At 38.6% G+C, this 13,489-nt stretch overlaps 1 protein-coding gene across 1 annotated transcript in view; it reads left to right on the top strand.

Annotated features, from left to right (window-relative positions):
- Positions 1 to 13,489, top strand: part of RALGAPA2 (Ral GTPase activating protein catalytic subunit alpha 2) — a 415,476-nt gene that overhangs the window by 275,356 nt on the left and 126,631 nt on the right. Inside the window, exons 34-35 of the mRNA XM_075564042.1 lie at positions 803 to 926; positions 3,418 to 3,573. Of these exons, the coding sequence (XP_075420157.1) occupies positions 803 to 926; positions 3,418 to 3,573 (280 nt within the window). The remainder of the gene's footprint in view (positions 1 to 802; positions 927 to 3,417; positions 3,574 to 13,489) is intronic.

Raw genomic sequence — 13,489 nt, 5'->3', positions numbered from 1 at the left:
TTACCGGTCAGGTTGGCACAATGAACCTTAACCATCTCAAGCACCATCTGATTTCTTCACCACACTTTGCTATGTAGCACATATATCTTCAGTGATAGCTTCATGAGGGCAAGTTTCAAGTAGCACCATGTCATAAGAACTAATTGCCTTAAGATTAGGGCTGCAATTAAATGTGAGCTCAAAATCCATTCATCTAGCTATTATGTGTATGTCTCAGGTTCCCTTTAGTAGCATCATTATCATTTTATGATCGGCAACAAGATAGGTCATCCCGGGGTCATAAAATACTTCTATTAATAAATCATTAATTTAGCCAATGAACTGCCCAATATTCTTATCTTAAATGTAGAAAGAGAAATATGGACAACCTCAATGATCTATGATCTATTCATATTTAACATGTATTTGCAGTGTTTCCAAAGTTTAGTTTTTACTAAAAGTGAGATAACTTGCCAAATGTTATTCTTTAAAATAGGTTTACGTAAGTTTTATGGTTAAGCATGTGATCTCTGGAATCAGATTGCTTTACTTTATTTCACTGCTAATTTCCTGTTTTCTGTTTACCTTGCCGTGCTTCCTTTCAGCCACCTCAACAAGGGAAGTATTGATAATTATATTTCTCTCATTAGGAGGTTTGTCAAGAATAAAGGTGTGTACTTACTAAACTTTCTCAGGACAATTAATGACCCTTAGTAAGAGCTTAACGAATATTAGCTGTAGAAAGGGCGTCATGTTGGTGGTAGTAGTGAAACAGTACTTTATATCTAAGGACTCTAATTCTTGTAAATTTGAAATGTTACAGCCGTGAAACACACAAAATCGCAGTGTTTTACATTGCTGAGGGTCAAGAAGACAAGTGTTCCATCCTCTCCAATGAACAAGGGAGCCAAGCCTATGAAGATTTTGTTGCTGGACTTGGATGGGAGGTAATTCAGTAGGTGTTTATTGACCAACACTATTGGAAAATGTGTATAAATCAGACATTGATTTTATTTCTGTTTTTACTTTCAAAGTGCATGGATAGTATTCTGAAGTTAAAAAAAATATGCTGAGTTTGACACCTTCTCTTTTAGCTCTTAATTCTTGAAAATTTTTTACTCTGTTTCGTTCTTACTATTATTTCATATGCTTTTTGCCAGAACTGACCTCATCCAGCCAGAGACAGTTTGTAGTAAGACAAGAAAGACAAAATGTGGGCAGAGAAGGAAAGAATTTTATCACAATGTGGGATTAGATGAGAAATCAATGGCTTAATGTGTGAAACGATGAAGAAAGAGTTAGAGGAAGCCAAATGTTAGAATGAAACTTAAATATGGTAGCCATGATGGTTTAGATAGCAACCCATTTCCCTAAGGAAGATCCCACAATGATTATGATGGAAAAAGGTGGTTGATTTTTAAAATAATATTCTGACATACGGATTGTGTTTGTGCATATACATATACACATTTACATACACAAATACCTATTTATCTCCAGGAATATAAATTGGTAGGGAAAATTATCCTCAGAATCTAAAAGAATTCAGAGTAGTAAAAGTAGAAAGCAGTGTTTTCTGAAACTAATTTCTTACTTTTGTTTTGGGCTGTCAGCTATTTGTGCTTTGGGAAATTCCTTGTGTGCATTAAACGCAAGTACCACTGGCGTCCGAGATCAGGATTGACAAGTGGAAATGAGGTTGGGCAAGAGCACAGCAAGTTTAATACCTTGTACTTTTTGAAAAGATCAAGTAATTTGTGATTTTTAAAAAGTTATTACTATTCCAATAAATCATGGTTGTTCATACGGATAGGTTACTTTTTCATTGTAGAATGTGCTTATTATTTATTAAATGTATTTCTAAACCATACACTTTTAACAAAAGTTCTAAGAAAAAGCTGAATAATTCAATGTATGAGGGTTCCTCCCTCCTCCCCCCACCAAAATGGAAAAAAAGTTCCACTGGGTGAAGCTTTCATAGTACACATTTTTCCACTGGGCAAGTATCCAGTAACTCACTCTGAGTTAGTCCACCCAGTGGCATTGCCTGGGAAGGTTCATTTTGGCCACAGTGAATTTTTTTTTCGTAAAAAGTTTCATTCTAACCTCTTTTTGTGATGCCAAATTTAAGAGAACAGTGTGTGACAGCGAAATATTGTTTTCTTGGTAAAAATGCCTCAGAAACTGTTGTGATGTTGAACACAGTTTACAAGGACGGTGCTATGGGAAAAAACTCAAGTGTATGAGTGGTTTTTCTCATTTCAAAAACGGTGAAATGTCGATTGATGACAACAAACCTCATTTCTGGACAGCCATCAACATCCCGATGAGATGAAAATATCTAATCATAGTGCATTTGTAGTTCATTTCACCAGGTTAGACTGTTAATCAACCTTTCTATTTAGAGGTTCTCAAAGGATTGTATAGCAATGTGGGACAAAATGGACCTGATTTGTGGCAGACAGGGGACTGGTTTTGCCACCACAACAATACACCTGCTCAGGCAGCCATCTCAGTGTGCCAGTTTTGACAAAAAATAGCATTCCTCTCTTACCACATGCACCTTACTCCCCTGACTTTGCTCCATGTGACTTCTCGTGCTTCCTCAAATGAAGAGAGACATGAAAGGACAGCGATTCGACGACAAAGAAGAAAGAGGTGAAGAAAAAACCCAGGGAGTTGCTATCAGCCATCCAAACAGATGACTTTGAAAAATGTTTCCAAGAATGGATCAGATTTGAAAAATGTATTAAGTGTAATGTAGAGTGCATTGAAGGTGATAAGGTTGTTTTGGGGGGGAATTAACACATAGCTTTGAAAACTCCATTTTGGGGCGGGGACCACCGCATCTTGATTGGTGGTATTTGGCACAGAAGGGATTCTTCTGCTTCTTTCTTTCAAATGTGTTCGAAGGGAGCACTTGACGGGAATTGGGAAAAAATTGAATCTAGGCTCTAAGCAGTGAACATTTACACTGTAGCTTTCAATTGAATTGTGACTAATAGACTTTGGTGAAAGTATAAATTAGAACAAGCCTTTTTCAATTCAGACCTAGCTGTGAGATTGTAAAGGAGCCCCACCTGTTCAACCTACTATCCTATCGTGCTCTCCTTCGAGTGCTCCTTGGAGTGTTTGAAAAATCAGAAACCCCCTCAGGCCATGTTTGTGTGGTGGGTTGGGAGAGGAAAAGGGGAGAAGCATGCATGAACTTTTGAAAGTGATTTTCTTTAGTCAGTAAGATCATGGAACATTTTTATATGTAAAGTTCTGTTTCTTTAATTTCTTAATTTTGCCCAATTCTGGATTACCTTGATTTGTAATCAGAAAAAAATGGCATAAAAGTAAAATTAGGATGGTTTTTCGCCCACTTTTTTCCTTAGTGAATTAGAACAGCTTGTTTTGGTCTTCATCCCTTTTCCTCTTTATAACCTGTACCAGGTGGATCTCTCAACTCACTGTGGTTTTATGGGTGGCCTTCAGCGCAATGGCAGCACAGGACAGACAGCCCCCTACTATGCTACCTCAACCGTGGAAGTGATTTTCCATGTTTCCACCAGGATGCCATCAGACTCAGATGATTCACTCACCAAAAAGGTAAGGCGCCTCCTTATATACCATTTTCCTTTGTAGGTGAGGCTTTCCTGAAACTAGAGAGAAGTCATTTGATGTCATGAATATCACTGATTTGCTCTGGACTTTAAATCTGTATAATTTATACATGTTTATATATAAAATAATTTATGTATTTCTTCTTTAACAGTTCTGTTGACATGTAATTCGTGTACCATACAATCCAGTGGTGTAAATATATTAAAGAGTTGGGCAATCATTGCCACAATTAATTTTGCAACATTGTCTTCATTTTGGTAACAATTATTATTAGCTGCTCATTAAGGTCCAACCCTGCCAGAACTGTAAGGCACTATTAATCTACTTGATATTGCTATAGATTTACCTAACCTGGATTGTATATAAATAAAACCTACAAAAACAACTGCAAAAAATAAAATACAGAAAACCTCAATCCAAGAGAAAGTAGAAGATAATAGTAACTAGAACAGATTTCAAAATAGTCAACAGAGGAAAAAATTGTGTTATTTTTTTAATTTTTAAATTTTCATTTTCCTAACTGGGGGATCTTATTGCTTTTATAACCATCCATGCATCAGTTATATCGAGCACTTTTGTACATATGTTGTCAACAGAATATGTTAAATGTTAACCTGCAGTTATGTCTGCAGTAATCCACGTTCCAGCTTACTCTGTTTTTGATTGTTTTTTCATCGTTTTATTGGGGACTCATACAACTCTTATCATAATCCATCCAATGTGTCCATACTCTGTTTTAAGGCATGACTATTCAAATGTCTATCTAGTCCATGGTCCAAGGAGAGTCAATGGAGGCTCCATCCTGATGAGGACTCTGCAAGTAGAGACTTTGGGATTTCACTGTCATCCAATGCCTTCTGCAAACGAGGTGCTCAGAATTTAAGCTGGAATGTCATTTCCTCCTCTGGTCTTGAATATGTATTGTTTACAATCCTTGGATCACATGAGCTTGTGCTCTCCTTCCACGTAGAGTATGCTGACACCTCACTAAGATGACTGTTTAGTTTAAGACAAGGCTTTAAGAACCCCACAGGATAGTCTTTCTGATAACAAGCACCATGTGATTTCTTCACCACTTAGCCATAGCAACAATATCATCAGTTCATAAAGGCAAGTATCCACATTTTTGAGAACTAATTATTTTTGAGAACTAACTATTCTTAGATTGGGGCGTGAGGATTAAGTACAACCTCAAAATGCATTCATATATCTTAAATTCTTATCTATCCTTGTCCTCATTGAGAAATAACTAACTTTCATGTGGCATTTGGCAATTTTAATAATAGTATCATTAATCTAGAGAATCGTTTAACAAAGTCCTGTTGAGGGAAGGAAAATATACAATATAGGAAAGCTATCTAAACTAAAATATATGGGATGTTCCCTGATACAGTTTAAAAGTATGTAGATGGTAGTCTTTTAAAAAAGCAAGTTATTTGAACCAGAACCCACTGACTTCCAGATCTAAAATCTTAGGATAGCAGTCCTCTGCTTCTTCTCAGTTGGGGGTATTTCAGTTTTAAGGCCAAAGGAATATTTCAGTTCCTTTAATCTGCAGCGAGTATATTTAAGATGAAGTTCATTTACTTAGATTATCACATCAAAGAATGCTCGTGTAGTATGAAGAATGCTATATACTGCTATATACCTTGAAAAAACAATCTAATATTCCAGGCAATCTACAGCACATAACCAGGGTCAGCAAGGGCTGAAAGTATATTAGATCAAAAATGCATGATTTAGCAGCATAATACTGGGTGAATTCTCATATTAGGTGAATATATAAATAATATTAAATGATTTCTCAAGGGAAGGCTGCCCCTCCTAAGTTTACCCACCAACAGAAATGAAATGTCTTTCTTAAGGCAGACATGCACCCCTATCCTCTGGCAATGAAGTCCCATTGAAATTCACTGATCACCATTATAGGAGTATCTATTAATTTGGGGCGACTGTGGGACAATACTCTGTGGCAGGAACTATTTGTCCTGTCTTCTCCTGCTTAACAAAAACTAACTCCAGCTGAAGCAAGGGCTCCTCTGAAGAAGAGGTATTAAAAATGTGCAGATTAAGATAATAATAAATGGCTCGCAAGGTTTAGAAAGTCACACCACCACATTCTTTGGAGAACTCGATGGAAATGATTATATGACCTGAACAGATGCCTGTCTTTGTCTTGATGCTTGTCCATATAGTGATATTTTCATACAATATTTGCCCATTTGTGATGGACTATCATCACTTAGTGTTCTCTAGATCCGTCTATGATGTGAGGTGCTTCGAAGTTTTATCAGTGTTTTTACTGATGCATAACATTCCATTCTTTGTGTGTACCAGAATTTCTTTACCCATTCTCCTCCTGATGGCCTGTGGGGCTGCTTTTAGCGTTTGGCTACTGTGAACGGTGCTGCCCTGACCAAGAGAGGGCCTGTCTGCTCTCACATCTCTTACTTCTTTAGGTCCATTCTCAGCAGAGGCATTACTGGATCATAGGGGATTTATTTCTATTCTGAGTTCTTTTAGGTAACACCATATTGCTTTCCACAGCATATTTACAGGCTCTCCCTCAGTGTATGAGAGTTCAGTTTCTCTACATCTTTTCCAGCATTTGTTGTTTTGTGTTCTTTGAATTGGGCTGTCATTTTTTATGTAAGGTAATAACTCATCATTGTTTTGCACCTTTCTGATAGCTAGTGATGAAATTTTTTCATGTGTTTGCTAGACATCGGAATGTCATTTTTCATGAACTGTGTATTCATTTCTTTTGCCCACTATTTAATTAGTTTACTTGGGGCGGGGGGTTTCTCTTATTGATAGATTGAAGTTTTCTATCAAATTTTAGAGATTAGTCCCTTATTCATTATGTCTTTGTTAAAAAAAATTCCTGATTTATAAACTCTCATCTTATTCTTTATATGAATTCTTTTGATAGAGATAGTACCTTATTTTTAGTCAAAAATGAAATGAAATGCATGAAGATGGATATCTTAGACATTAGTGAGATGAAATAGACTAAAATTGGCCATTTTAAATCATATGACTTACTATGCCAATAATAACACAATCAGGAGGAATGGCTTAAAATTCATTGTAAAAAGGAACTTTCTAAATCCATCATTGCCAAGGTGAGGGGTCCCCAACACTCAAACGGGTCCTCAGGAGCCACATTGTAATTACGGAAAATGTTAAAGACAGACAGTGGGCACGGGCGCTCCTTGTCTCATGTTAGGATGGAGAGAGAATGTATTTTTCAATGGCTATACGTAGTCGGGCTTACAGATATTTCATAAGGCATGCATGCCATACAGCTAGCATATCATAGATGAATAGCATAATAGACAAACAAGTGACTCATCTTCTTGACCTAGTGCTAGTTGACCTTGAGCCCCCCCTGAGCCCTCCTCGGGGGGTTGCTACATTTATGGTTGGTTGACTGTAGAACCTGATTGCTTTTATCCACAGAAACCTTTTAGGCATTGTGAAGTAGCCAGACCCAGGAATGATTCATCTTATATGGTAACTCCTTTATGACAGTTCTTTTATGGGGGGTGGGGGTTTATTGGAGGGACTGTGTTCAGTGATGAGAATGTGTATTAAAACTTATTTACATCTCATGAGAGTCTTCTACCGGAGTCAGCTTTCTAGACCCATAATTATGAGCATGGATGATTTAGCCGTATTACACTCTCATTCCGTCCCTCAGTTTACTACAATTCCCCCTTTTGTATTATGTATTCAATTTGAAAGGGCTACATAGGCAGTCTGACTCTCCTCCACACACTGAAGCTTTCTGCAGAGAGAGAAAGCAGTCACAAGAACCAAACCCATGACTAAAGCAAAACAGTGAATCCAGAGCCAAAGCTGTGCGATCGACTTTGAACCTGTGCTCGTGGATCCACGTCTTCTAAACTCTCTCCCCATTATTTGATGGTGTCTGTGCTAGGGGTCATTTTCAAGCCATCTTTAAAAGTATTGAAGATATCCTTCTTTAGCTGTTTTATATCTAATGAGTTGTTTCCCTTAAAATCCTGCAAATGGCTTCTAATTAAGGATCAATCACGTAAGGTTTCATTATACAGATAAGGGATTGCACCGAACTTGTAATATTTCAGCATCAATTGCTGTGTAAGTGCCTAATCTGGTAGTGGCCGTTTTCTCTCACAGTTCATCGTCCCCCTGTGTGGGGGGGGGGAGGGCTAGAGTAGGAGAGCCCGCAGTAAAGGTTCAGTGTTGGCAGAGCCCGGGGTGTCTCGATGGAGAGAGCAGCTGCGGTATATGCAGCCATGCTTTAAAAAGGCAACAATTGCCTTTCTCACGAATCAGTGACATCTTATTGATGTTTCTGATCGTTTCTACAATGGCAAGAGAAGTCTTTTTGCTGTCTCTGCTCTTGGAGAAATGACTGTACTTGGTACCTGCCAAGTCAGTCCGTAAATAGTCGACACCAAATGGCTTTGTTCAGCCTTCATGACACACAGGATAAATCCAAGGATTGAGAGACTTTTTAGTATGGCTATTTATTTATTTAGTGTTTTGCTTTTTCTGAATTAATTTATGTAACCAATCCCTTTCCTATAAGGGTAAGTGTGACTACATACTTAATCAAGCCATACTATTCTAGGTTCAATACATTGTAGGACTTTTTCACTTTGATAGACTTTTTGCTGGTAACTTCTTGATAATTTTGATCAATAATTCCAGGAACAATTTGAATGCCTTGAGGATTTAGCTTAGATTGTTCTAGCATTAGTCCTCCTGCTCCTCCTGCTCCCTTTAGTAGGGGTCCCCAGGCACCAGTCTTAACAATTGCTGGACCAGCTGAACTTGGCTGCTTAGATCTACTGCTGCGTTCCTATTGGTGGTGGGCAAAAGTGATAAGAAGAGTGGATAAGATTGTGCATCTAGCTGGACTGGACCTGCACTCCCCGGGCTCCTTTCCCTACTGGGTGGCGTTCACGAACAGAATACTGCGAAGGACACTAGCTCGCCCATTGACGTTAGTCTAACATTGATCAAACATGCAATAACGATGCATGTATAGTTATTTGTGATTGGAATGCAAGCGTTGAAAACAAAGAGGAAGAAATAAAGTGGGAATCTATGGATTTTGTAATAGAAATGAAGCTGGAAAGGACAATAGAATTTGTAAAACTAACGACTTGTTCATAGAAAATATCTTTTTTTCTTTTTTATTAATCATTTTGTTGAGGGCTCATACAACTCTTATCGCAATCCATAATACATCTATTGTGTCAAACACATTTGTACATTTGTTTCCATCATTATTCTCAAAACATTTGCTTTCTACTTGAGCCTTTGGTATCAGCTCCTCATTTTTCTCCCTCCCTCCCTGCTCCCCACACCTCATGAACCCTTGATAATTTATAAATTAGTATTATTTTGTCATCTTACAAATATCTTTTTTCAACCACACAAAGTTATACATGGACTTCCCCAGATGGAATACATAGAAATCAAATTTACTACTTCTGTGGGAAGGCATAATAGAGAAACTCAATATCAGCAGCAAAAACCAGTCCAGGAAAATAATATAAAACAGTCCACGGGTCAACTGTGGAACAAACCATCAATTGCTCATAAGTAATTTCAGGAAAAAGCTGAAGAAAAAAGTTCACAGGAAGCCAAAATATGCCCTTGTGCCTCTCCCACCTGAATTTCTAAAGCATATCAAAAACAGATATGACGCATTGAACGCTAATGATAGAAGACCAAAAGAGCTGTAGGAGGACATCAAGACCATCATACATGTAGTAATCAAAAGGTCATTAAAAAGACAGACAGACAGAGGAGAGATTAACGTGAATGTCGGAAGAGACTCTGAAACTTGATGTTAATTGTAGCGTTGCTAAAGCAAATGGGAAAAAAGGATGATGTCAAGGAGCTGAATAGGAAATTTCAAAGGGCAGCTTGAAGAGACAAAGTCAAATATTATAACAAAATGTGCAAGGACGTAGAATTAGAAGATGAAAAAGGAAGAACATGCTCAGCAGATCTTGAAATGAAAGATCTCAAAAAAATTCATGCTTAAATTGCAAGTTTGAAAGAATCTAGAGGCAAAATGTTGAACAATGCAGGAAGCTTCGAGAGAAAATGGAAAGAATGCACAGTTGCTGTGTCAAACGACTAGTCCACAGTCCACCATTTCAGGAGGTAGCGTATGCGCAAGCACCAATGGCGCTAAAAGAAGAAGTTCAAAGTGCTCTGAATGCAGTGCCCAAAGCAAAGCTCCAGGAACTGATGGAGTACAAATTGAAATGTTTCAGAATGCCAAAGAAGCCCTGGTAGAACTCACTTGTCCATGCCTCGAAATTTGGAAGACAGCCACCTGGCCAAGTGACTGGAAAAGATCCATATCTGTGTCCTTCCCAAAGAAAGGTGGCCCAACTGAATGCTCAAAGTATAGAACAATATAATTGATATCACACGCAAGTAAAATTTTGCTCTCGATCATCCAGCAACCATTGCAAAAGTTCATTGACAGGAAACTGTCAGAAGTTCTTACTGGATTCAGAAGAGGACATGGAACAGGAATATCAATGCTGGTGTCAGATGGATCTTGGCTCAAGGCAGAGAATAACAGAAAGATAGTTGGGTGTGTTTCATTGACTATGCAAAGGCATTCGACTGTGTGGACCATAGTAAACTGTGGATAATCTTGAGAAGAATGGGGATTCCAGGTGGCTCCTGAGGCAGTTATGGAAACAGAACAAGGGATTAGTGCATGGTTTAAAATCAGGAAAGGTGTGTGTTGGTTGTATCCTCTCATCATACTTGCTCAACCTATATGCTAGGCAAATCATCAAAGAATTTGGATTCTATGAAGAAGCGTGCAACATCAGATTGGAGGAAAGCTATTAACCTGTGGTCTGCAGATCACGCAACCCTGCTTGCTGGAAGTGAGGAGGAATTGAACCACTTGACGGTAAAAATCAAGAATTGCAGCCTTCGGTATGGATCACAACTCAAAGTGAGAAAGCCCATAATCCTCACAACTCGACCAATCACTAGCATCGTGATCAATGGAGAAAAGGCTGAACCTATCAAGGATTTTATCTTGCTTGCATCCACAATCAATGTTCCAAAAATCTGCTTTTTATAATTTTGTAAAGTGGTCATGTTTTTAATGCCTTTAGTTTCTCCTTGTCAGAAACTATGATCTTTCTCCCTTAGATGTGAGGAAATTTTTGTTGGATAAAAGATTATTGGTTGACAGTTTTGGGGTTTTTGGGGTTTTTTTCTGTATATCAAATGTCTTCTTGGCCTTCTTGGTTTCAATAAACAATCCCAATTCACCTTTTGTGTGATTCACAGTAGTCAAACATGGCCAGGCAGTTTAGAAACAGCCCACCTCCAGGAGGAACCAAAAGCAAAAAACAATGAAATATATTTTCCCCTTACAGGCCTGATTTTGAGGTTGGCTTTCCAGTTGCCAGGGAATGCAAGGCAGTGATTGACAAGACCAACACCATCGTGTAGAGAAAGACTGCTGGCCAGGCTCTGTATAGTCTTCGTTTGGGCCAGTTTTTATTTTAGCATGGGCCTGCACGCAAGCAGCTGCTAGCACTTTGAATCCTGGGCCTACGGAGTGACACGCAATCACTGCCATCCTGATTTCCCCCTCACGTATATACCCTCCCAATTCTATACTGCCCATGTCTGCCCGTCATCCCACTCCTTCCGAGGAACTATGCCACAGTCCAGTCCCCAAGAGCTCTAGCCAGGTTCACAGCAAACCAAACTCTCCCCTATCTGGACTCAGAGCCTATGTACCTTCCTATCTGAGTTTGGAATCAACCCCTCCCCAGTCATGTCGGGGGAGTATTGCTAATTAACAGGAAGCGAGAGGGAGGGGCCATCAGCTCATCGCCAAAGCTCATCGCCAATGTCCAGAGAGCCCCTGAAAGGGCTGCTCTACAGATATCCTGCTGAGCAGCACAGAATGCAAGGATTTTTATGAATTTTTTGTGTCAGTTCCTCCCCCTGAGGCGCTGAGATGTAGATAGCAGAGTTTTCTGTTCTTCAAGTGAAGTACATGGAGCTCAGGCTACTGAAATTTCACTATTTTTTTGTGAGAGAGGGATTAAGCAAGGTTCTGACTACACAGCCATGTTGAATCTCTTGCTGGGTGTTTTTCTGATTTGTTTTTGTTGTATTATTGGTTTGCTTATTCTCTGTTTTGTTCTGTATTGTTTTGTGTACTGTTTTTAGTGTTATCATTTCTACGTGTCATCGACTTCTCTGTTATTCCCACATTTCTCTGCGTTTGTTGTTGATTCTCCATCCAAATTGTTCCTGTTAGTAATTTTTCTAATGCTAGTCTTAGTTTTTCAGATTCCTTCAGTTTTTCCTTGTCAGGAAATACCACTATCTCTCCCTTATAGTTGAGAGAGTTTTTCTGGATTCTTCTTGACAGTTATTTTTTCTTTCAGTATTTTATATATATATCAGTGCATTGTTTTCTTGTTTGCATGGTTTTTGCTAAATCCAAGCTTGTTCTTACTGGTTTTCTTTTGCTGGTGGATGCTCTGTTTTCCATAGCTGCTCAGGGTTCACTTCTTTTCCTTCACAATATCACAATATATTGTTCCTTTTGCATCTATCCTGTTTTGGATGATCAATTTCTTAAATAGTATTTTTCCTCCTCATTTATGGTGTCGATGAGGTTCTCTTCCATGATATCTTGTACTGTTTCACCAGTAGGTTTTGTCGGTGGTGATTCCCTCTTCCTCTATGAACTGGTCCACACGTTGGCTGTTAATATCAATGGTGTTCCACATTCTTCGTAGGTTTTCTCACATTCCTTCCCTTTTGTATTGATTGTTTCTCTTGTCAGTTGTATGTGAAAGGATTGTCTTTTAACTCACTGATTTGGTTTTTTATTTCTTCAATTTTATTACTCTGATCTTTTATTCTCTATTTTCATTATCTTATTATTTATCTTAAGGAGAACTACTTGGTGTATCATTTCTAATCTTTTATTGTCTTGCCTTCTGTGGTAGGCATATAAGCACCACAATCCTGGATTCTATTTATGATCATCCCAGAATCTTTTCTTCACTGAAATCCTTTAGGTGTGTGTGTTGTTCAGCTGTTTGTGACTGTTTTCCTTGATTTTTTTTCTGTGTACTAAAAAGGAACTGCTGTTCTGTGGCATTGTGGTGCAGTCATGAGTGGCTTGCATTTGGCCCTTGCTAAGTCGTTGAGATGACTGGGGTCTTCCTTGCTGGTGGATGGGGATAGCTGAGGCCTTCTTTGCTGGGTTGCTGGAATGGCCACAGTCCACCTTACTGGGATGCAAGGTCACCTGGGGTCTTCCTTTCTGGGGGTCAGGGATGGCCATGATCCTCCTTGCCAGGATGCAGAAATACTTAGGGCCTTCCTTCTTAATTATTTCTTTTGAACCATAGAGTTTGTCTTTCTTTTCTTTTTCTTTCTTTCTTTTTTTCTTTATTAAAGATTTCATCCATATTCTTGACAAAATACCATGCTACCAGTAATGTTCTGAGACTTGACCTAGTTGAAAGATTCCTTTCTGTAATAATTAAAATTCAGCAAATACTTTTTACAGCTCCAAGATTGAGCATCACTGGTGATAGACTCTCTTTATCAAGATAACTCACAGCTTGACTAAAAATCAGTCACATGGACAGCAGCCCTTACTTCCATGTCTTCTTTGAACTAAATCGTCCCTGACAGCTGAAACATGAGCTACAAAATTCTAAGGTGATTTATGCGCTCTTTTGCCCCTGTCATTGGGGAACATTTTCAATTCTGCAATCCAGTTGGAACCCTACAATGAACTCTTGATCCTTCTCTGCAGAAATGTGTTATCTCTGGCTAGATTAGATTTTTCACAGCTAATCTAACTGCCGTAGGGGTT

The sequence above is a fragment of the Tenrec ecaudatus genome, chromosome 12 (assembly GCF_050624435.1).
Source record: "Tenrec ecaudatus isolate mTenEca1 chromosome 12, mTenEca1.hap1, whole genome shotgun sequence".
Lineage (NCBI taxonomy): Eukaryota > Metazoa > Chordata > Mammalia > Afrosoricida > Tenrecidae > Tenrec > Tenrec ecaudatus.
This window is presented reverse-complemented; position numbering and strand designations above follow the sequence as displayed.